This window comes from Lissotriton helveticus, chromosome 2_1 (genome assembly GCF_964261635.1).
Source record: "Lissotriton helveticus chromosome 2_1, aLisHel1.1, whole genome shotgun sequence".
NCBI lineage: Eukaryota > Metazoa > Chordata > Amphibia > Caudata > Salamandridae > Lissotriton > Lissotriton helveticus.
In genome coordinates, this window is record NC_136059.1 from 158073381 (window position 1) to 158098768 (window position 25388).

General features: G+C 50.9%; 1 protein-coding gene across 7 annotated transcripts in view; it reads right to left on the reverse strand.

Annotated features, from left to right (window-relative positions):
• UNC13B (unc-13 homolog B) overlaps positions 1-25388 on the reverse strand; it is a 3555093-nt gene that overhangs the window by 922592 nt on the left and 2607113 nt on the right. For 4 of the 7 annotated variants that reach the window (XM_078674664.1, XM_078674662.1, XM_078674661.1 and 1 more), the window contains one exon: positions 11032-11121. The exons of the other annotated variants lie outside the window; for them this stretch is intronic. In XM_078674664.1, coding sequence (XP_078530790.1) covers positions 11032-11121 — 90 coding nt within the window. The remainder of the gene's footprint in view (positions 1-11031; positions 11122-25388) is intronic. 7 annotated transcript variants of the gene reach the window in all.

The following is a 25388-nucleotide window of genomic DNA, read 5'->3' on the forward strand; positions in this document are numbered from 1 at the left end:
ATCCAGGGACGTTGAGGGAGCATCTGGGGTCCGCGCTGGGAGCTGGTTGTGACACTGGGGCCACCCGCACGGGAGTTGCCACTGACCCGACCGTGAGCCGCCTAGGGGGCGAACCCTGAGTCCCGGGTCTCCACCAGGACCCTACATAGCCATTGTCGTCCCCCTGCCGGCGGTCCGTGGGGGGAGAGAGGAGAAAGGCGGGTCATTCCTGGAGTGGCGGCTTGCAGAGGAGCCTCTCTTCACCGGCTCCCGAGACCACAGACACGGAGCCCCCACCTTTAGGCGGCATTGCCACCCGCAACAGTGCAGACCACAGACGTGTTTGGGAACACCGGGCCACAGCGTTTCTCCCCGCCGCTCCTGACAGCCAACACGTGGGGTTAGTCCGACAGCCCGGAGCGACATGGCAGGCCTCAGAAGCAAAAAAGGGAATCAGACACTCCCGGAGATGCTGGCGAAAACCCAACATAGGGCTGACAAGGGGCCGCCCTCCCCTGAAACCGCAAGTACACCGCCGGAACCGTCCAGGGACCACACTCCCAGCACTTGGTCCTTTCTGGAATCCCTATTCAACTCCCTTAGAGATGACTTCAAGTCCCTGAAGCAAGAGGTGGCCGGGGAGGTCAGGGAGCTCAGGAGAGAGGTGGAGGGCCTTGGGGAGCGAGTGGTCGCCATTGAGGAGGCTGCCCAGGCGAGGAGCAGTGATATCGAACAGCTCCAGCAGGAAGTCCTGAGGCTCACGGATCAACAGCTAGACATGCAGGCCCACGCAGAAGATCTGGAAAACCGGTCCCGTCGCAACAACATACGGGTCCGGGGGGTCCCTCAGAAAACGGAAGGGACGGACGTCACTGCCTACTTGCAGGACCTCTTCCGGGACACCCTGGGGGAGTCGGCCGACTGTCATCCGAATAGACAGGGCACATAGAGTGGGGCTTCCCAGACGCTCGCCTGCCCCGCCACCAGACATTTTAGCCTTTCTCCCTGACTTCCCGCTCAAGGAGCGGATCCTTCGGGAGGCCAGGCGGTCACAATCTCTTCAGTTTCGAGGTCACCCTGTCGCCCTATATCAGGACCTATCGGCCATAACGCTACAAAAACTGAAGGCATTCAAAGTGGCAACAGACTTTTAAGGCAGCACGAGGTTCCCTACTCTTGGGGCCATCCGTTCCGGCTGATATTTAAGTGGAATGGGGCCCTACATCAGATGAGTTCGCTCAAGGACACGTGTGCTCTACTGGGAGTTGATTTGAAGGAGGACGCGCCACCGGTGAGATCTTCGCAAGGGCCTTCCAGAGGAGACTGGCAAACAGTGGGCTGCAGGCGGTCCCTGGGGCGGCACTTGAAGGAGAGCGCTACGGCCGTCGCAGAGGTGGCGAGGGAAACGTCATCCTCAGACTGATTTTTGCACCTTGTGGGGGGGTCACTCACGACATGCCACATGCTCAAAGGGTGGGGGGTGAGGAGCGGGGGGCCACAACGGTTGCCACTGGACATGCACCCTGTAAGTAACTTCACCACAGCCCTGTGTGGATTGACAGGACTGGGACTATACGTACTTTTGGTTGGGGTGTTGGGAGATGGGAGGGGGGGGGCTGGACCAGGGGAGTTGGGGTTGGTTTTTTTGGGGGGGGGGGTTGGGAGTTCTGGGGGGGGGGATCAAGGGGGGGAAGGGATCCTCCTTGTCCACCGATTTTTGAGCTTCCTTTTGCTTCCCCACGCCTTGCGCAGAGACAAGCAGACTCTACTACCCACTTATGGCGCCTCTTAGATTGAACATCCTCTCTCTTAATGTGAGGGGACTGAATAACCCTATCAAACACCGGGCGATACTTTCCCTCTTCGAGCACTCCAAGGCGGACATCTGCCTCCTACAGGAGACGCACTTGCTGCTAAAGGATCACCACCGACTTAAATCCCGGGCCTTCCCCCTGCAGTTTTTCGTCCGCACCTAAGAAGGTAGCAGGGGTGGCGATTCTGGTGTCCAAGTCCTTTAGGGGTCAAGTTCTGCAGAGGGAGGCAGAGATCAAGGGCAGGTTGCTGATACACCGCTTTCTGATAGCCGGGCAGACACTTTTAGTGGGCACCATATACACGCCTAATGAGGGTCAGGAAAAATTCCTACATACGGCCTTAAGAGACAGCCACAGCAAACACTCAACCACACCTGCTATTGGGGGCGACCTCAATTTAGTATTCCATAGCACAGCGGATCGTTCATGCCAACGCATGGGGCAGTTGGGATCACCCTCCACAGAGGACCGCGCACATCTCTCAGACCTTGGCCTGGTCGACCGATGGAGACACTTCCACCCACACTCCACGGCGTACACCTACTACTCGGCGGCCCATAAATCATATGCTAGGCTTGACTATTTCCTCTGTTCCTCGCAGTTGGTGCCCCGAGTGCAAGATGTTGCAATACTCCCGACCTCCCTGTCGGATCACTCCCCGGTGACATTGGCGCCTGCGGAATGCCTTGCTCCAAAGCCCTATAGTGGTGGAGAGGATTAAAGATGCCATTACCCAATTTTTAACTCACAATGCCAACACTGATACCACTAAGGCCACACAATGGGCTGCGCTCAAAGCAGTATTGCGGGGAGATTTCATCTCTATCGCCACAGCCAACAACAGAGAACGCGCCCAGAAAAAGAGCCGAAATTACCCAACGGGTAGCGGAGTTGGAGCAGATGCACCAACGAACGGGGGAAGCACGTGCATGGCGCCAGCTTTGTACGGATAGGAAGATGCTGGCGGCGTTAGACCAAGATGTGGCAGAATATGCCGCTCTCCGCCTCCGACATGCATACTATAGCGGGGGTGACCGCTGCGGGAAGCTCTTGGCGAGCAAACTGAGAGAGCAATGCCAAAGGCAGGGCGTTAAAGCCATACAGGCCAATCAGGGAGACCTTGCTGTCGACGGTGCTGACATAGCCGCGGCCTTTGGGGATTTTTATGAAACCCTATACGCAGCTGATCGCTCGACCTCCAGACTGGTCGTGCATACCCGGGAGGCACAACCCTCCCGTCCTTGAACGAGGCGCAAGCGGAGTTCCTAGATCGGCCCATTGGCCTGGAGGAAGTGATTTCGGCGATATCCCGCCTCAAACTGGGGAAATCACCTGGCCCAGATGGCTACTCAGCGGCCTTTTATAAAACGTTCTGCCACCAGGTTGCCCCGCTACTGCGGGATCTCTTTAACACCTTCAGCCAACCTGGGGCCATTTCGGCGGACCTTCTGGAGGCGGCGATAACGGTTATACCCAAGCCTGGCCGTGACCACACACGCTGTAGTTCCTATAGGCCGATATCCCTGTTAAACCTGGACCTCAAGCTATACACGGGCATCCTCGCGAGTAGGTTGGCACCATATATGCAGCAGCTGGTGGAACCAGACCAGGCTGGTTTCATTCCTCAACGGCAGACCAGCGATAATACCAAACGAGTCCTCCACCTCATCGAGGTAGGGGCGCGGACGAGGCCAGACTGTATGCTGCTTACCATCGATGCCGAAAAGGCCTTCGACAGGGTACATTGGCCCTATCTGGAACTGGTGCTCCAACACTTCGGGGTGGGAGAGGCGCTTCGTAATCGCATATTGAACTGCTATCGCCGGCCCAACGCCACGGTCCACGTCAATGGACACACCTCCCCGCGCTTCCCCATCGGCAGGGGCACCAGGCAGGGGTGCCCTCTCTCCCCTATCCTTTTTGCCCTGTATATGGAGCCATTAGCGCAACGGGTCAGGCAACATTCCCTCATCAAAGGCATTCCCTTTGGCGGCGATGTGCATAAGATCAGCCTGTACGCGGACGATATCTTTCTTTCCCTTACAGAGCCGATGCAGTCGCTCCGAGCACTTTTTATCGAACTCCACACCTTTGCACTGGCCTCGGGATTTAAGATTAATGTGGAGAAATCGGAAGCCCTGAATATCTCCCTGTCGCCGGAGACTCTCATCGAGGTCCATGGCGAGTTCGAGATGCAATGATCAAATAATACCATCCCCTATCTGGGAGTTCTACTGGCCCGACCGTCCAGGCCAGCGCTGAGGCAAATTACGCCAGGCTCTGTTCGCGCCTTAGTGATGAGCTCCGGAGGTGGAAACGTCACTCGCTCTCCTGGCTGGGGCGGATAGCAGCCACTAAGAGGACTCTGCTACCACAAATCCTTTACGTGTTCCAGACTCTCCTTCTGCGCCCCCCAGCGGGCTGGCTCCAACGGACACAGTCTGACCTGGCGCACTTTATCTGGAACGGTCGCTGTCCACGCTTCAAGCATGCGATTGCGATTGCGATTCTTCCGCTGCCCACGGTGGGGTCGGTGTGCCTGACCTCTCTCTATATTATCAAGCGACACAACTCCGCACTTTGGTGGAGTGGTTCCAACTGGAATCGGGCAAGAATTGGCTCTTTCAAGACCAAGCTGTGGCGGGCAGGCCCCTACAGGGGGTTCCATTCCTCCCCAGATGCCACCGCCCCCCCAATCTATACGCATCACAGATTACAAGCACTGTCCTGGATGTGTGGGATCGGGTGGTGGTCCGGCACGAACTTACCTCGTTTCCCTCCCCGATGACCCCGCTCTTCGATAATCCCGATCTCACCCCGGGACTGGACCTCAGGGCATTTGTAGCCTGGAGACGTTCGCCCTGCAGAGACCTGGGACATATGTTCGACACAAACGGTATCCTTTCCTTTCAGCGGGTGAAGGAGGACTATGGTATACCGGAGTCTGATCACCTACCCTATCTGCAGGTCCGACATTGGGCTTTGCAGCCGGAAGTCAGACCAGGTGCGCAACGTTTTCTCACCCCATATGAAAAGTGGCTGCTTACCCGCACCTCTGATGATAAGCTGATCTCCGACTTGTACCAGCAGCTCCTCCTCACAAACATCTACACACATAACGCAGGAAGAAACAGGTGGGAGCGGGACCTGAGGAGATCACTCACGCACAAAGAATGGGGTGGCATCTACCATAGGGCTAGACACTCGGCTTACCACGCGGGCCTTACCGAAACCCTGACCAAAGTGGCCACCTATTGGTACCATACACCTGAACGCCTACATCAATGGGATCCCCGCATTAGTGACCGCTGCTGGAGAGGGTTCGGGGGGCTTGGCACCTTGGAGCACTTACTTTGGAGTTGTGACCGTTTGCAACCCTATTGGAGTTTGATTTTAGATGACATAGACTCACATTTAGATACTCCGCTCCCTAGATTCCCCGCTTACATTCTGTTAGGACTCCCCAATGCTCTGATGTACCCCCTGAAGTCTAGGAGGGGGAGACTTATAGTGATCGCACTAGGGGCAGCTGTGCAAAACATCCTGGCACATTGGAGGACCACACAACCCCCCCCCCCCGCCCCGCATACTGGTTGGCTGCACCGGCTTTGGATGGTTCTGGGGATGGAGAAGCTGTCCTTAGCGAAGGCGGGAAGGGGAGAGGAGTTTGCGGAACTGTGGCGACCATTCCTCACTTTGCTCACGGGGGAGTTTAGGGAATTGAGCTGCCCTCGCTACTTGCGATTACTGCGCCTAGCAGACACTCCGATCAAGGAGCTGAAAGCCCTGACGCGCAGGTGCAAGATGCAGGACTGCTGACCAGCTTAATGCCCTCCGTTGGTGGCGTGGTGATTCCCATTTTTCTTTTCTTTTGCTTTGTGGACAAGGAGGGGGGGGGGGTCGGACGATATTTCTCCTTTGCAGAGACCCCACATGTCTGGCGTTGCCAATATTCTCTCTGCCGCACACCTTTGATTGGGTCGTTCAGGAAGAGCTCGACATCGTTACATCTGATGGGGAAATGGGGTCTGTGTGTTTTTCCTGTTTTGAAATTCCAATAAAAGATTTAAACCATAAAATATTTGTTTCCACCATAGTTCAGAATTACAAAAAATGTGCTTCAATTGTGCTTTCCTAATTCTGATATAGTCTGAAATATTTGTACAGTCCCTTTACTGGCATTTAAATATTGTTGTGTGCTCGAAAAACATAACATACAACAGCCTTTCCCACCCACAGTACCCAGCATGATTGCATTTAAATTAAATACCAATCTTACTCAGACGACAGAACCAAAAACTCAATTTAAAGGCCTGTTTACTGTTAATTCAATTCTGAACTCCAGCCCGGTTATTTTGGGGGTGATTCAGCAGCATCCCTCTCCCCCTTACTCCCTTACATCCGGCACCTATGGCATGGATGTGAAATTGAGGAAGAGGATTGTTTAAATTATGCTGTTAGTAAAAAGACTTGGCCCAAATAACCAACAACATACAGATCAAAGTAGCAAAGATATGTGTTGAACTTGGCCCTTTTTGCAGGGTCATCCCTGAACTTTTTGCCTGCCTGTAAAGTGTGTGTGCTCTCTGTGGTAAACATGGTAAGATTGGTCTACACCTGTGTGGCATACTTAATGTACCTGTCAGTCCCTTGTAAAGCGGGATCTCAGATACCCAGGGCCAGTAAATTTGATGCTACTGTTGGGCTTGCTGCGCTGATTGCGCCACCCACCAAGGTAGCCTTTCAAACCTGTCTCAGGCCTCTGCCGTTGCAGGGCCTGTGCGTGTAGTGTTACTGCCGCTGTGACGTGACACCTAAAGTATGTGCCATGTCGGTGACCCCCCTTTTAATGCATGTCAGTCACCCCTAAGGTAGGCCCTAGCTAGCCCTATGGGCAGGGTGCATTGTAGGTGAAAGGTAGGGCATGTACCTTAAGTGCATGACATGTCCTGGTATTAACAAACAGCCATTTTGGTTTCTCAGTGCTGTGAGGCTGCCCTCTCATAGGAATGCATTGGGGATTCCCTAATAAGTGTTTCAGTGGTAATTCCTGATATGAGAGGAGCAGCGTGGTCAAGTTTGATATGTTTGGAATAGTAATAATAAATGCGGTGCCATGGTGCGCGCAGATTTATTTGCACTATTTAAGAAATGCCGCTTTTAGAAGTTGGCATTTCTGTGTGCGATGTGTCTGCCTGCCTGATGAGTATTCCATGTCTGGCGCTGGAGTGACAGGGGCTGGTGAGGTGTGTGGCTCCAGGGGGGGCAGGGTGAGTAAGCGCTAGGCTGAATAGGAGATCTGCATTCGGAGTAGTGGGAGGAGTAGTCCCCTGACCCTGAGTAGGTCTGTGCCTGCCTAGGTGAATGTTGGCTCTGCCCCCGTGGTGTGTCTGAGGACCGAGCTCGATCTGACAAAGGAGGGTGGAAGCCTGGTAAACAGAGTGCTTCAACACCCCCCAGAACCAGTTGAGGCTGGTTCCCCAAGCCCTGTGCCAGCGCAGACAAAGGAAAATGTCCTATAAATATTGAGGCTGTGACCCCATGAGAGTGTACTTCCTTGTGTTACTTGGGGACTTGCTGCTGCTGGGCCCCAAGAGGAACCGCCACGAGGAACTGCCTCCCTGCTGGTTGGTCCTGTGAGCTGGCCTGCCTGGGCTCAGCCTTTGCCCTGAACGTTTGGGGGCTTAGCGTCTCGTAAGCGATATATCTTTATTCCAGGAAGCATTGGTGGCCTGCAGCGTGAGGCTGAGACATGTGGGGGGAATCCCGGCTTGGGGATTCTCCCGTGCCTCCAGGAAGCTGGAGCCCACCTGGCATGCTGGTGCCTCCATTGGTACAGCCGGAGCACACCCCACATTTTTGTGCTCCTGTTAGCGGGAGCCCACCCCACATTTGCCAGCATTGAGAAGTGGGAGGGCACCCCGCATTTGTAAGGAGCCGCCAAGAAGTCGCTGCCGAGATCGGCGGCCCGGAAGTCAGGCAATTTGCCTGACTGGGGGTGGAACCAGAAGAGGAAGTTCCCGACCGGATGGAAGGCAGGAGGGCGGGAACCTACCCCGCCTCAGTGGCCGAGAGACACCGCACAGTCCCCATCCCGGCAGGAGTCTACACCGCCTTGGGCCATCCGCGAAGGAGGCGGAGGACGGAGCCTGCGAGGCACATTGTCGGTGCCTTTTCCCCTGCCCGGAAGAGTCTGGAGAGACCCCGGTGAGTGGGGGCCAGAACAAGAAGTATTAGCGGGTGCCGCAAAGGCACCAGGAGAAGCCCCGGTGAGTGGGGGCTAAGCAGAGCAGTGTTGGCACTCCAAGACACTGTGGTGCCAGTGCTGATTTCATTTTTGGGGCAATTTCGGTTCCCTGAGTGGAACCTAAGAGGCACAGGTGCGAGTGATCGTTTAGCCTTTTCCAGCCTCACCGCAAGAGCGCGGGCAGCTGCAACGTGGGGCATTTTCTTTTCTTGATGAGCAAGGGGTGAGCTGCACCCCCCTGCCCCAGTGCGGTACCCTCATTGCTGGTGCAGGCCTGGTGGGCCTGCACCGGCTGCAAGTGGCAGCTTATTGCCCTGACTTTCGAGACAAAGGGCATTTGAGCCCCACAGAAGGACAGTTCACCGGGGATCAGTGTTGGTAGGGCGCAAGGCCATACTGTGATGCCTATTGCATACTGTGTTTATGCCTACAGAGATTGCATAATGTGTGTATGCTTATGTTTATGCATAATGTGTTTTATGCCTAATGTGATGCAGACATAATGCGTTTAGGTTGCTAGTGATAATGCGGAGGTCATTATTGTACCAGTAGTTACTGGTTGTGTTATTTTTACTACTTGTGCTTTGTGATGGTTCTGACAGTGTGCTGATTGGCCCGTCATGTATATAATCCCCTGTAAATTATTACCTGGTGCCAGTTGGCACAGTGTATATGTGTGATTATTTCTTATATAACCTTGTGCGACTTGTGTTACTTGGGGACTTGCTGCTGCTGGGCCCCAAGAGGAACCGCCACGAGGAACTGCCTCCCTGCTGGTTGGTCCTGTGAGCTGGCCTGCCTGGGCTCAGCCTTTGCCCTGAACTTTTGGGGGCTTAGCGTCTCGTAAGCGATATATCTTTATTCCAGGAAGCATGGGTGGCCTGCAGCGTGAGGCTGAGACATGTGGGGGGAATCCCGGCTTGGGGATTCTCCCGTGCCTCCAGGAAGCTGGAGCCCACCTGGCATGCTGGTGCCTCCATTGGTACAGCGGGAGCACACCCCACATTTTTGTGCTCCTGTTAGCGGGAGCCCACCCCACATTTGCCAGCATTGAGAAGTGGGAGGGCACACCGCATTTGTAAGGAGCCGCCAAGAAGTCGCTGCCGAGATCGGCGGCCCGGAAGTCAGGCAATTTGCCTGACTGGGGGTGGAACCAGAAGAGGAAGTTCCCGACCGGATGGAAGGCAGGAGGGCGGGAACCTACCCCGCCTCAGTGGCCGAGAGACACCGCACAGTCCCCATCCCGGCAGGAGCCTACACCGCCTTGGGCCATCCGCGAAGGAGGCGGAGGACGGAGCCTGCGAGGCACATTGTCGGTGCCTTTTCCCCTGCCCGGAAGAGTCTGGAGAGACCCCGGTGAGTGGGGGCCGGAACAAGAAGTATTAGCGGGTGCCGCAAAGGCACCAGGAGAAGCCCCGGTGAGTGCGGGCTAAGCAGAGCAGTGTTGGCACTCCAAGACACTGTGGTGCCAGTGCTGATTTCATTTTTGGGGCAATTTCGGTTCCCTGAGTGGAACCTAAGAGGCACAGGTGCCAGTGATCATTTAGCCTTTTCCAGCCTCACTGCAAGAGCGCAGGCAGCTGCAACGTGGGGCATTTTCTTTTCTTGATGAGCAAGGGGTGAGCTGCACCCCCCTGCCCCAGTGCGGTACCCTCATTGCTGGTGCAGGCCTGGTGGGCCTGCACCGGCTGCAAGTGGCAGCTTATTGCCCTGACTTTCGAGACAAAGGGCATTTGAGCCCCACAGAAGGACAGTTCACCGGGGATCAGTGTTGGTAGGGTGCAAGGCCCTACTGTGATGCCTATTGCATACTGTGTTTATGCCTACAGAGATTGCATAATGTGTGTATGCTTATGTTTATGCATAATATGTTTTATGCCTAATGTGATGCAGACATAATGCGTTTAGGTTGCTAGTGATAATGCGGAGGTCATTATTGTACCAGTAGTTACTGGTTGTGTTATTTTTACTACTTGTGCTTTGTGATGGTTCTGACAGTGTGCTGATTGGCCCGTCATGTATATAATCCCCTGTAAATTATTACCTGGTGCCAGTTGGCACAGTGTATATGTGTGATTATTTCTTATATAACCTTGTGTGGAGTTTCTTTTGTAGTGTGCCTAGTGTGTTGCTGCTGTGTGTGTGTTGTGCAAACACTTTACACATTGCCTCTGGGATAAGCCTGACTGCTCGTGCCAAGCTACCAAGCGGGTGAGCAGGGGTTATCTTCAGCGTGTAACTCCCTTGCCCTGACTAGAGTGGTGGTTTCTGCCTGACTTAGGCGCAAGCCCTAGCCAACCAGAAATCCTATTTCTAGCAATATGTAAAATCAGTCAAGCATTTGTAAGGAGCCGCCAAGATGTCGCCGCCGAGATCAGCGGCCCGGAAGTCTATAAAAAAAACTATATCAGGTTTTCAAGGTGTGCTGACTGGCTAAAGTGTAGAGAGAGAGGTTCCTAATTACCTCACATTCTGTCTCCTCCTCTCTCTGCGATACTTTGCTTGCCCCGCTTCTCACACTTCCTTTTACTCCACTCTTTTTCAAACTGCCTTTCCGTGTCACAAATGAGTGGAGTAAAAGGAAGGGTGAGAAGCGGGGCAAGAAAATTACCATGTCAAAGAGAGATGTGCTTACATGGTAATTTTCATTCCTATTGCCTTCATATGTGACATGGATGTAACCTACAAAATCAATAAATAACTAAAAGTATGCCTGGATTTATCGCTAAGACGTTTTTCTCACTTACAGTCCTGGTTTGTTCATCAGTACTATATTTAATGAATTCATAAACAAACAATATGTTTTCATACAAGATTAATTTAAGAAGCCCTTTTTCAAAGCTAAATGACGCTCTCATTATTATTACTATAAGACATTTAGACAAAAGCACTTTGGATTTGGAAAACATAGGCCAAACTAAAACAAAGGTTCACACTTAGGAAAGGTTGAGGAGTCACCTCTTTAAAGAGCACTACATCCTAATGCATTACCTGTCCATCTACCTCTCCTATCACTCGTTGACTGTAACTTTGTCTTTGACCCTGCAACGCGCTCTGCTCCCTCTGGCTAGCTTTCAACTGCTGAAATGCCATATGCAGAAACACAATTAGAATTAAAAAACTGTCAGTTAACAACTAGGATGAAACACACTTTTAATTATCATATAAAAAAGAAAAATCCAGACAGAAAAGCATCCCCTCGTTAGAGTATACTTTTGACTCTTACTTTAAGGCACCCGACTGGCCTAGATTCCCAGGCCTCCACACATTGTCAGTTAGGACAGATCCTTCCCATGGGCTGGGTATAGAACCCTTCAGAATCACAATCACGCGGTGGCTCTAGGGGTTATCAGGATGAGGTCACTAATGCGATGCAGGAATCCTAAGGTGGTCCTGAGGAAAGCGAATATTGCAGCTGGGGCTCCAGCACAACACATTTCACAACAAATGCAGCTATGGACATGCTGAGTAATACATTGGCATGGAGATATCCTACAGCAGTTCCCAATCTCCTTGCTAACTCAGACTGCGACTGGGTGGAAACTTCAATAAACAGGCATGGGAATGTCATCATTGAGAGCCAAGTAAAGAGCTGTGTGAGAAGTTGGCCTGATGTGCAGTGTTCACTATTCTAGTGATCACTATATATCAGTCCAAACAACCCTTATTGATGATTGGTTGTAAGTCAACCTTATAGACCAGCTATCCTAGTAGCATGGATACGAGCAGTCTAAGGCTAAGACTCTAGAGGGCGTGTTAAGCCAGCTGTTTTACCATCACATTACCCCTTGAACACCCAGTGAAAGGACACCACACAAGTGTTATGAAAATAAACAATGTATTTATTAGAATCACAACAACCCTGTACTCTTTATGAGGACAGGGTGCTAGGCACACAACAAAACTCTTACGAAAATACTTAAGTTAGCACGTTATACACAAATGCCCGAGGGGCACGAAAAACCATATACTCTAAAAGTGGAATGCGAAATTACTAGCAGGTAAGTACAGTACTAATAGGCTTTGGAATCGCTAGGACTTGACTATAGAATCGTTAGATTACTTCTAGGAGGCCTAGGGGACTCGGGTGCAGAGTGTGCACTCTCACGCGGGATGCGGGACAAAGTCTATGGAAGCTAGTAAAGGCAAAGTTAGTGTTCACGGGCGAACCCGACCTGGTAGGAAGAAAACGACAGTGGATCCTGACCCTAGGATAGTGAGGCTATGCTAGTGAGGCTATGCTGGGACACCGAAGTGCCGAAGTTACCTAGCCCAGGGGCTGCAGCTGCATAGGTCTGAAAAGACGTCGGGAATCTCGTTGCCGGACCAGGAGCCTGGAAGAAGGAAGTTGCTGGCAGGCGACCAGTGACGAAAAGTTCGATGGATCCAAGCCTGGATCAAGGAAGAAGAAAACCTGAAAGCAGAGGGGACCAAGTTCTTGAATCACTAGCCAGTGATTAAGTGGGCACCAGGATGGCACCGGGCAAAGTCACCGCAGTCAGGTGAGTGGGCGCTGCTGGGCTCTGCAGTCTCTCGGACCAGGAGGCGTTGTCGGCGACCAGGATGGAGGTGCGAGCTGTCCCACGAAGGTTCTTGCTGTCGACGTCGCTGGACCCAGGATTGGGCAACAAGTCTTGGCAAATGCAAGGCCCACGCGGTGGACCTAAAATGGCGTCTTAGCCGGACCAGGAGGGTCCAGGGTACTTCTCCGATGGAGGGAAGCAAGGGCCAGTCTGGAGCAACCAGACTAGCAGCAGTGATGTCGTCGGGCGTCGTTCAGAAGGCCACAAGCCAGCGGGCTAGTAGCCAAACAACGCGGTGAGCAGCAAAAAGCAGAAGGGCCCCACGCAGATCGTGGAGATGCTGGGAGGCTGCACTTCGGTGCTGGAGCTGCTCAGGGTCGGGGCTTCTCGGACCCCAAAGCACTCACCAGGAAATTACTCGGCGGGCTTGCTGTGCAGAAGTCGTGCAGTCTTGAAGATGGCCGGTCCCTCGAGGTCTCGTCACACCCACGAATCTCAGCGTGACTGATGATGTAGGTAGAGGTCAGAGGTGCCAGGGAAGCCGGTTCTCGTCGAGCTGGGCAGTCTTGATCCGGAGGAGAGACTTGCAGCAGACCGCAGTGTTCTTAAGATGGTGCCTGCGGATGCAGGGTGACTACTCCTTAGTCACAAGGGAGAAATCTTAGGAAGAAGTCTTGAGTTCCTTTCGTGGAAAGTAGTTTCAGGATTCAAAGATGATCTGATTTGGAAGGGGGCCAGTTCCTACCTTTATCCTGTAAAAAGGGGCTGGCACGCGACTAAGTCCTGCCCTAGGGGTGGGACTAGGAGGGGGGTGGTTACACCCACTTCCTTGGCGGGCTTTTCCCCAGCACAGGGTCTGGAGTGACCCTGGAACTGGTTCCAGCCAGCCTATGCACAGTGAGCACCGGGGTGCCACGTGCAGTCACCTTCCTCTAAAGCCCTGCCTACCTACAATACACAAAACCCTGTCTGGGACGGTGCTGGCACCGCCCCTGGCAGGAAACCCTTTGTCCTTATCTCCTGCTCTGGGAGGACTCCCAGCAGCAGGAGGGCAGACTTGTGTCTCGGTGGCAGCATCCATTTTGTGGAGCTGAGGCTCTGTTTGACTTTAACCGGGGTTAGGGGTTACATACATGTCGTGTCCCTCTAGAAGGGTGGAATGCTAACCCCGTCGCCAGAATTGGCGAGGGGTTAGTATTCCAATTCGTATGACACCTTACTCGACATGTTTTGATAAAGCGATACCAGAGTTGGCATATAACCGCGAGGATTATAATGCACTTAAGAGTATATGGTATGCGATATCATGGAAACGGCTAAGGGATGGATCCCGAAAGCCGCAGACAGGCTCAGCTCATGCCAGAGCACCATCTCACACGATTCCAAGCACTCTGCCTTCAGGATTGTTAAGGCCTGCCATAGGAGTGACTGATAGGAGATCTGTGTGTCCATTTTAGGGTTAGATATAGGTATACTATATCTAAAGCAAAGGGTGAGTACACCACCTTGCCCCAGCTGTCGTGCAGCCAGTTGTGTCAGTTTAGTTAGTCAGCCCAGGGGTGGCATAATACATGCTTCAGCCCCTGGGAGACTTCTGGGTACACCTCAGCCCTGGGTACAGGGACTTGGAGAGGGCCCAGTGCCAATTCAGTACCTGAGTACAATTTGGATAGAGAGAACAGCTAGGCTGTGGGTCTGATTAGCAGGCCCACAGCCAGGGAAAGTCGTAAACCAGTGCAGCAAAAAGCAAAAATCTGGGTGATCATAGGATTGCAGACCCTACTCTCCTACAAGCTGACATTACCAGTTTGGAGTACCAAGGCCTCACTCCAAAACAATGCTTCCTTCACTGAATCTGGTATCTGTTTCGAATACTGAGTAAGATGTTGATAGGACCATCATCAAAGCAATGCACTGAACTCCTCTACAACTTTCCAATAGCAAGGGTCAAACACCTCAAGGTTCTGTCTCAAAGGTGGGGGCTGTGGAGGGGAATCGGGTGAGAGTAATAACATGATCAATACCGTCTGTGGCTGTAATAGTATCACTAGTGTGAGAAACATAGAAAGTGCTTTTGGAATGTGCTATCAAAGAGACGTGGAAAATGCAGATGACTTAGCAATAGCTGGTTCCTATTGTCTTATATGCAACAAATAAATGATCCCTGAATGCTGGAGGTAGGAAACTGCTTTGGGCTGTGAGCATGCTTCAAGATAAACTATAATAAATAAGTCCTGATATTGTCGGGTTCCTTCGTAACCAAGGGATGGGAGCAGCATTGGAAGTATTCACACAACCTTTGAGATATCTGGCATTGCAAATTACAAGTACTCTAGAGGAGTCGTTTGAGCACAATCAGGATGTATTAAAGTGACACCTTAGCCATCATGTGTGCATTGTGGTTGAAATGTCTCTTATTGCTGATAGAGGACGTAGATGTCCTAGAAACCTATTTTGAGAAACTGGGTCAGTTGCTGATAGGCAAAGGCCAGTTGAAGATATGGGAATAGGGGACCTCGACTTTAGAATGTATAATTAAGTATTACAGTAGAAAAATGCATGTTATATTTCTGTGCCTCCAACTAACCTTACCTTGGTTATTTTCCTCTGGGCATCTGATTGTCTGTCTATACCTCTGCAGCGGCTGTGACCTGGTAAGCATCTTAAATCCAAAGTGCTTTAATCTAAATGTACAACAGCTTATGCCTCCAAGCTGCCATGACAGGCACTCTAGAAAGGCAGCCATCTGTGCACAGGGACTATGTGGGAGTAAAACGTACCCAAAAATTAAACATTATATGTTTTACCTCGTGGCTTGAGCTGACGCACACATTCCGCGTAGCCTTCAGGTCACAAACGGTGGTGCTGACGAACAACACATGTGGTTATTGACCATGTTCGACAGGACAGCATCTTTCCCATCCTACAATCAAGCTGTTTCTGCAGTGATCAGTGCTTTGAACTTGCAAAGTCAACACATGATACTATGCACAACTCCTAATATGTTGTTAGTGCAATTAAAACCTGTAACCCCTGGAGGTTTGACCGGGGGACTGCACAATGACTGTCCAGAACATGTACTAGGCAGCAAGCAATAGAATGAATATGCAAGGTCTGCCATCAGGGGACAGTCTTCCTTGTTCTCTCCTTCAGGGCAAAAGTGGGGGGTTCTGGATTTTTGAAGAAACATCTCACAATGCTACTGGACAAAGGATAGTCCATTCTAAATTAATTTCAACCTCTGACACTCTCTCTTCATCATATTATTTTAATAACAAGCTCTTAGATGTTTGAGGTCAAGCTTGGCTAATCACACATAGGACAACTTTTTAAAAACAACACGGCAAACTAGTTCCTAAACCAATGTAATGTTCCAAGCTTGCATGTTCTGGGCTTGCATCAAAGGTAAGATGGTCAACAATGCTAAATAAAGCTAAACATACCTAGTTTATCAACTTATTCAAGCATCTCCAAGCCTTTGTTGAACAATAATGCCTCACATTTAAAAATAGGTGTTATACTGGTTTTCAATCTCTTTTCCATGCCGGCAAATTATGAAGCACAGAAAAAGTAAGCAAAGTACCCAAGATCGGATAATGTAATCAAGCTACTTAATCGAAAGGCAGGACTCCGGTTCTGTGGCTTCGGTCGCAGACCTACTGATACCGGTCTAAGGTATCTCCCTTCACATTGAATGGTTGCGGCGTGGTCCTGTCTACCTCCCTAGACCAGTCAAAGAAAGTCCTAACATCCTCTCTGCATGCTGACATCCAAGCATGAATCTTCACTCACACCACCCATGGTCCCAATCAGCAACACTCCATTCACAGGTGCATCTTGTCTATTACTCCAGCTTATTATTTTTGTAGGATTACTCAGCACATTGTTTGTTTGGAATAACAAGCTAAAGAGGTCATGTTTCCGTTCGTCTGCACCCTGACTTGAGTAACTGTCTCATTTTCTTGCTTAACCTTCCCGAATGAACGAGCATTGACCAAGATGCAAGCTTTTTTTTCTCACAACAGGTTTACTTTCTTGCTCTCTACAGTTCATGTCTTTTGCATGGTCTACAAGAACCACCATTTTAAGGAGCATGACAACATAACAAAAACTCAAAGCATGCTCTACTGAACAGCTAGAACACTGCAGTGCAGAATGTAATCCTCTAAAAATAGGTAAGTGTTACAAAAAAGCGGGTGTGTCCGATCCTGGGACAGCCTCTCACTAGAACAATGCCCAGGGTCAAGCATCCGACTTTCCACACAAAAAATACTTTACAATCTCCATCATCAATCCATTGTTAGTAACATAATCGAACCTCATGGGTGTGTAGAAAGACAGATGTTGCCAGCAACAGTCTTACTGTGTGTGGTACGACACTCGTAAATAAGATTCAGCTTACACCCAATATTCTAAAAACATAACCAAACCAAATTGCGAGGGACAACTGCATCCAAAACCTGACGCTCAGATGCTTCTGTCTGGCAAAATTGTGGTTGCACAGTGGGTGTATAAAGACCACAGTGGGCATCCTCCTGCCAAGGATTTATGACCGACTTAGCAAGTCAATGCCCATTTCCACAAAGTTCGAACTGGAAATTCCTATCTCCATAGAAGCCATCTCACTTGCTGCAAAATCGCAAACTCTAAATAAATATATCATGATTGCCTTGAGCATGTCCCCAAATTGAGTGAACAGACTTGTGGAAAATCGTGCATGATGGCCTTCTAGTTTCCATCATGAAGTAGGCGTGTTAGGTAAATAATACAGATGACCTTCAGTCACAGCAACAAACAGTGAGGATACCCATTCTACAGCGGTGCTGCAGCTCTGGACAGTGTGCATGAATACTGGATCAGAAGACATGCTCCAAGGGCCATGCTAGGGTCCATCCTACACTAATGTATCTTCATTCCGGTTCTGTTCTGGATCCTTTACTTTTTATCTCAATCCTTTTTTACGTTCTTCTTCAATCGATGCATTTGGCTTTAACTGATGAAGAATAAATGCTACTAAGTTTCCTAAGTATGTTTTCTTTCCCTCACTCTATGGATCGAGTAGCTGCCTGTCGTCCTGCCACTGAAGAATGAATAAAAAGCAATAAAGAGCTAAGTCAGAAAAGTCAGCGGTCCATCTCATTACTAAGCATTCCTTACCGTGTGTCATTCTGTGCTCAAAGTCTAGGTTTCATCTCGAACATCTGCTACACTCATTGGAAGAGACACCCGCTCATGAAGAGGTGCCCTTTTTGTTCACACAACATCCGCTCGCTAATTTGTTTCTTCTCTTTGAAACTTCTTCACTAAACTCGGTCTCATCCGAACTAGTGGACTCACTTTATGCTACATTCAGTAAATCTGTCACAGCGCACTGTACTGAGCGGGTCTCCTCCTTGAACCCTGGGACCTCTGACGACATACGCTGCACACCAGTGCTGATCCGAGGGGTACCCCAAAGCCCAGAAACCGCTCCACCAAAATGGCTCACCGAGGACCCACGATGAGAGTCTGCGCCTTAGGCGGGCATAGCTGAGAGCGAGTCCCGGGCAACCGCAGAGGTGGCTCAGTTAAACCTGAGTGCGGCTTGAGGGGCCCTACTCCTTGCCATGGCAGCATGGAGTCCCTCAGCCTCCACCCATAGGAAAGAGGAGCCTGGTGTAAGGGGCAATCACAGTAAGGCACTGCAGCACTGATCAAAAGCTGAAAGGGTGTGGGGGGCACTGAGGAGGGAAAGAGTGTTTGGGTGCGATGGGGCCTCGGGGATGAGAGCCCTATTGCTGCGGGAGGCCATGCCAGGCTAATACCTACACAGCCCCCCCTTCCAACACTTCCACTCAGCCATCATTCCTTCACTCCAGCCCAATCCCAGCACCCACTTGGTGGCTGCAGACCAAGCTCACAAGTGCCAGTCATCCTAAAGCTAGCGGGTCAGCTTAGACAAGCCCCCGGAAGGGTAGACGCAAAGAACAACCTATCCGCAACAAGCCCTCATCCCCTACTACACCATACGTCACCACCTGAGCATATGGATCTGTGTCTGGAGGATACTGGCTACAGATTACCACTTCATTGGACAGAAACCGTTGCATTATCACAAAAGGAACCCACTTCCAACAAGCACTGGCGTTGCCAATAGGTCTCGCATTAGGAAAGTGTGAGGTATTGGTATTGTAAATGACAATTATTTTCTTAATATGTGTTGGCATTGAAAATATATAAATTAATAGCATTGTTATTTACAAAGCCAATAGCTTACACTTTCCTAATGTGAGTCCTATTGGCTATGGGAATGCTTGTTGTTAGCCAGCAAGGACAGTGCTGTTGTGGTGATGAGTGATGCTGTTATGGTGCTGAGTGATGTGGTGGTGTATTAGAGTGATGTGGTGGAGTCCCAGAGTGATGTGGTGGTGTCCCAGAGTGATGTGGTGGTGTCCCAGAGTGATGTGGTGGTGTCCCAGAGTGGTGTGGTGGTGTCCCTGATTGATTTTGTGGTGTACATCAGTGATGTGGTGGTGTCCCTGAGTACTGTGTTGGTGTCCCTAAGGGCTGTGGTGTTGTCCCTGAGTGCCGTGTTGGTGTCCCCGAGGGCTGTGGTGGTGTCCCTGAGGGCTGTGGTGGTGTCCCTCAGTGTTGTGGTGGTGTCCCTCAGTGCTGTGGTGGTGTCCCTCAGTGCTGTAGTGGTATCCCTCAGTGCTGTGGTGGTGTCCCTCAGTGCTGTGGTGGCGTCCCTGAGTGGTGTGGTGGCATCCCTGAGTGGTGTGGTGGCGTCCCTGAGTGGTGTGGTGGCGTCCCTGAGTGGTGTGGTGGTGTCCCTGAGTGCTGTGGTGGTGTCCCTGATTGATTTTGTGGTGTACATCAGTGATGTGGTGGTGTCCCTGAGTGCTGTGTTGGTGTCCCTAAGGGCTGTGGTGTTGTCCCTGAGTGCCGTGTTGGTGTCCCTGAGGGCTGTGGTGGTGTCCCAGAGTGATGTGGTGGTGTCCCAGAGTGATGTGGTGGTGTCCCAGAGTGATGTCCGTGAGTGATGTGGTGGTGTCCCTGAGTGGTGTGGTGGTGTCCCTGAGTGGTGTGGTGGTGTCCCTGAGTGGTGTGGTGGTGTCCCTGAGTGGTGTGGTGGTGTCCCTGATTGATTTTGTGGTGTACATCAGTGATTTGGTGGTGTTCCTGAGTGCTGTGTTGGTGTCCCTAAGGGCTGTGGTGTTGTCCCTGAGGGCTGTGGTGGTGTCCCTCAGTGCTGTGGTGGTGTCCCTGAGTGGTGTGGTGGAGTCCCAGAGTGGTGTGGTGGAGTCCCAGAGTGATGTGGTGGAGTCCCAGAGTGATGTGGTGGTGTCCCAGAGTGATGTGGTGGTGTCCCAGAGTGGTGTGGTGGTGTCCCTGAGTAGTGTGGTGGTGTCCCTGAGTAGTGTGGTGGTGTCCCTGAGTGATGATGTGGTGGTGTCCCTGAGTGATGTAGTGGTGTCCCTGAGAGATGTAGTGGTGTCCCTGAGTGATGTAGTGGTGTCCCTGAGTGATGTGGTGGTGTCCCTATCTGGGAAATTAGAAGTCAAAAGTATTGTCAGCAAAATGCATCAAAGGGAATGAAAATAAGTTATTAAAGTAAACTGCATTGATCGGTTTGGTTTTGCCAAAACAATGTGGAGTTTAGTGGGGGAGCGGCCAAAGGAAACTGAAGTATGAGGGAAAGTTCCGAATCTCTCACACTAGCATCAGTCTTCCCTGCTCCTAGCGTTCAGGGGAGAGGCAGGCTGTGGTGCCGGACTCCCCCAATGAAAGCCCAGAAAAGTGAATTTGGCGTCACCAATGAGTGCGGTCATTTTAGCCTCTACGGAAGCAGGACGTGGGCTGGGTGGGACTCGAGCTCAGCAGATGGGTGATACGGGCTGTCGGAAAAACATCAGACCACCTGAAATGCCTCACGGAGGTGCCTCTTTTGAGGGGAAACACAATGATCCAGGGTGCTTATTTTTACGGGAGTGAACATTAACACACTAATAACAAGCAACGAGTTAAACGAGCACCAACACAAGGACAATTCCATAAGACTGCCAACAAAGGCATATGTGAGAAAAAACAGTCTTCAAAAGAAACATTTATTTACTTGCAAGTAGGTATAACATCTTGCTACTTCACGTGAATGTAGCACAACTGCATCTATTTATTGAGGGATTTCACCAGAGAATCAAGCCCAATTACGGCTGTAGAACTATTCATTTTCTTATGGAGACACAGCCGTTGAAGTTGTAATGGTTTTGGCGGAAAAGCACAGATTAGAATCTCTTTGGGGAGGGGGAGGAGAAATCCAAGTAAGGCTGTGTGCGGGGAGAGAGAGGGGAGGTGCTAAAGAGGCTAAAAGGGCTGAAAGGGAGGGGAGAATGCACGTAGCACATTCCAATGAAGTCTGGTGGGGGGCGGGGGTGGGGAGCAGGCATATGGTGTTTCAGTGAGCAGCCTTTGATGTGCGAGCGAGTGGGAGGGAACAGCAGGGGGCGGAGAAGCAGATTGCCTTCAAGGCAGGAGGCAGGCAGAAGGCTCGGGCAAGCTCGTGCACGAGAGCACATGCACTCGTGAAAAAACTCTTTTTTGGGCTCATGGTGAAACTCTTGGTTTCCCTGCTATAGACTCGTCCTATTCCATTCCTGCGGAATGGAAATAGGCCGAGACCTAAAAAGTACAGATGTCCAAAAGGAAACCTGTTACCAGTTCAAAGTCTGCATCAGATAGAAAAGAGTATGTAGGCCCACTAAGTCAAGATCCACCCACCACTGCTATGACCATATGGGGCACCAGCCTGACCCAAGGATACCTACAAACAAAAACCAACCCAACGCCACCAGTAGCCAGCTTGATTACCAATTGTCTACTTCCTAAACCTCAAAGTTGCCCAGTGTCTTTAGACAGAATAGATCTGTCAGGGACTAACTCCAGCACCAAAAAGGAGGCCTTTCTTATCAACAACCCACAAGAAATCTCGCCCCTGGCCACACAATAACAGGGCCTCTTGGCCATGAAGTGCCGATTCTCCTCCTGCCCAAGCATGGAGGGAGTCATCAGACCCAGCACACCGCACTCCCAGCCAGCAAAAGAGCCACAAAATTTCAAGACTCCAATCTCACTGGACCAGAACCAATCTTCTATAGTCAGACCTAAACATCCAGCGAGCGTGTCAGTAAAGATCAGATTAACTGTTGCTGTTAGATTTGGGGGTCTCTAGTTGGCACAGGTAGGTACTTGTGACAAATAGGGACCCTTGCCTCTAGTCACGATAAGGGGATTACACTCCTGAAATAACCCCTGCTCACCCCCTTGGTAGCTTGGCACAAGCAGACAGGCTTATCTCAGAGGCAGTGTGTAAAGCATTTGTGACCACATACAGTAACCCAGTGACAACCCTACAGATGGACACCACACAGGGTTTTTATAACAAAAATAAGAATACTTTATATAGAGTTACCACAAGACCATAAACAACAAAAATACACAATACTGTTACTTCAAGATGGTAGGTTTAGCTTAGTTAAGTTCAGTTCTTGAGATGCGACACTGTGTCAATGTACCTTAGGTTGCGTTGCGCTTCCACGACAATCTATGTCACAGCGAGGGAAATGCGGCAAAGTTCAAGTACAAAGAAATAAAGACGTGAAGATCTTCGAGATGCAGCACGCTTCGGGGATGCGAGAAGTTCGATGCGCGGACTGCAGTGACGACACCCTGATTCAGCGATGCGACGGCAACAACTCCAACTGCGACACTCTTCTCCCACGATGCCTGAAGCTTCTGCGCGATGCGACAACTACTGCGGCGACATCCATGATGCGACGACAGCAGCTCCGACTGCGGCGCGCTTCTCGGAGATGCGAAGTGCTTTTCTTCGATGCGTTGCAGGTCGACAGTTCCAGCGGTGACACCCTCCTTCGGAGTTGCGACGGCAGGCACTGCGACGGCAAAACGCTCCAACCCCGTTGCGAGACTCTTCTCTCGATGCGGTGCAATGCGACAGCTACAGCGGCGACACCCTCCTTCGGTGTTGCGACGGCAGGCACAGTGCCAGCGACCCGCTTCTTCCTCGATGCATCACGCTTCCAGCTCCTTGCAAAACGCAGTTCCTCAGAAGGCCCAAAACAGCAGCAGGCACTTCCAAAGAACTCTGGGAAGCTGGGGGGTGAAGTCTGTTGTCCCTGAGACTTCAGCAGGAGGCAAGCTCTTTTCCAAGCCCTTGGAGATCCTTCTCAAGTTGAAAGCAAAGTACACAAAGTTCCTTTCTCCTTCCTTTAGCAGTAAGGCAACCACTGCAGGCCAATCCCCCAAGCAGCACTTCAGCTTGGGAATATTCTCTCCTCAGTTTCTTCAGGTTCCTCTCCTCAGTAAAGGTTTCTTCTTGTAGTCCAAAGTGATCTAATTTCATGGGATCAGGGTCCCAATATTTATACCCCAAAATCCTTTGTTCTCTGAGGGGAGGGGGCCTTTGCCCAGTCCAAACCAGTTCTGAAGCACTCTGTTTATCAGACTTCTCCTTTCCTTTCACAGTGCAGGGCAGGCACATCAGACGCCCCACACGAAGTGGAGCCGGCATTGTGGAAGGCAAGTACAGTCCTGGAGTACTTTGTTTACAGGACTCCTCTTCTTTTAGTGTGCAGGGCAGAGACATCAGCCGCTCCCAGGAGGTGGAGCCAGCATTGTGGAAGGCAGGCACAGCCCAGTCAAGGTTCAGGTGCAACTCTCCCCTCCCATCTAGATGCAGATCTCACTATTCACCACTGGGCTGACTCATCCTGTCTCTTGGAATCCCCCAGCCCTGTCACTCACAAAACCAGACAAAGGAATACACAACCTAGCAGATGCAGGCTTGAAAGATTAGGCAAGCAAATACCTACTTTCTAAAAGTGGTATTTGCAAACACAGAATGTTAAAACCAACTCCTCTAAAAGATGCATTGTATCATTCTGAGGTCAGGCATACTAAACTCGAATTTCTACCATGTTCTCTGATTCAGTTAGGATTATAAGATGTAATAATTCTAACAGCCCATTCTGGCCTATGGAGAAAAGGTAGCCTTGAAATAGTGAAAAAAATGAAAATGGCTGTAATTCATTATTAGGACATGCCACACACACACCAGGGCTTGTCCTACCTTATACTTACAATGCACCCTGCCCTTTGGCCTACCATAGGGGTGACTGATATGAAGAAAAGGGAAGGTTTAGGGACTGGCAAGTGGGTGCACTTGCCAAGTCAGCATGACAGTACCAGAATGCACGCAGGCTCTGCAATGGCCTTAACCCTAGAAATCAGTTCGCAGAATGGGGAGGATGGGTGGGGCAGTAAGGAATCTATCACTACTATTGTTTCTTACAGATATATCGTTACCGAAAGTAAGTAACTTGTGCATCTGAAAGAAACATGTAGTGATAGATTCCTTGCCTTAGAATAGATACCCAATCAATACCAACCAAGGTGGTGAGTCTGCAAACCAAGATCAGACCAGAAGGTCCTGGAGATCAGAACGGCCAAAGAAGCCGTCTCTCCGGACTTGGTTGTCCAGGCAGTAGTGCTTGGTAAACGTGTGCAGCGAGGCCCATGTAGCTGCCTGACAAATGTCCTGCAAGGGAACGCTGCGTCCCAGAGCAGTAGTGGCTGCCGTCGTCCTGGTAGAAAGGGCGCGCAGCCCCACTGGAGGCTCTTTTTAAGCCAAGGAATAACAATCCTTTATGCACAGAAAGACCCACCGAGAAATGGGGCGTTTATGCACAGCCCGGCCTTTCTTGGCACCCACGTAGCCAACAAAGAGTTGGTCATCCACCCAGAACTGTTGTGTGCGGCTCAGATAGAAGAGAGCGCACGTTTTGGATCCAGACGATGGAGCCTCTCTTCCTCTTTAGAAGGATGCAGAGGCGGAATGAAAGTGGGCAAAGTGATGGTCTACCCCATGGGAAAGGCAGTGACAACCTTTGGCAAAAAGGAAGACGAGTTCTCAGAACAACTTTGTCCGGATGGACAGAAAGAAAAGGAGGTTTTGAGGAAAGAGCCTGGAGCTCACTCACTCTTCTGGCAGAGGTGATGGCAACCAGGAAAGCAGTCTTTAGAGTTAGAAGACGAAGGGGGCAATTATGAAGTGACTCAAAGGGAGCGCACATCAGAAAGGTAAGAACTAGATTCAAGTCCCACTGAGGCATCATGAACGGAACAGGAGGAAACATGTGCGTGATGCCTTTTAAGAATCTATTTACCACCGGGGACTTGAAAAGGGAAGGCTAATCTGGGAGCCTCAGGAAGGCGGAAATGGCCGAGAGATAGCTCTTGATAGTGCCCAAAGCAGAGTCCTGTTGGGCCAAAAAAAGAAGAAAAAGAAGGACCAAAGAAAGAAGAAAAAGAAGGACCTCTGAAGGAGGGGCAGAAAGGGGATCCACAGCCTTTGCAGTGCACCATGCCACAAACTTATTCCACCTACAGGCGTAAACCATTTTTGTGGAGTGACGCCTGGCTGCCAAGATAACATTACAGACTTCAGGAGGCAGATAGAAAGACGTCAACTGCACGTAAGGACTTGTGCAGATTCGGGTGGAGGACCTTCCCCTGGTGCGGCGACAGAAGATCCTCCTGAAGAGGCAGACGGATCGGAGGATCGATACTCATACTGAGAAGCTCGGGATACCATACTCTTCGAGCCCAGTCCGGAGCCACAAGAATAACTCGGGCCCAGTCGCGCCGGATCTTCTTCAGCCCTCTGGGCAGAAGTGGTATAGGCGGAAAGGCATACAACAGACCGCAACTCCACTAGCGATGAAAAGCGTCGCCGAGCGAGAGCTGCTTTGGAAATTCCAACGCGCAAAA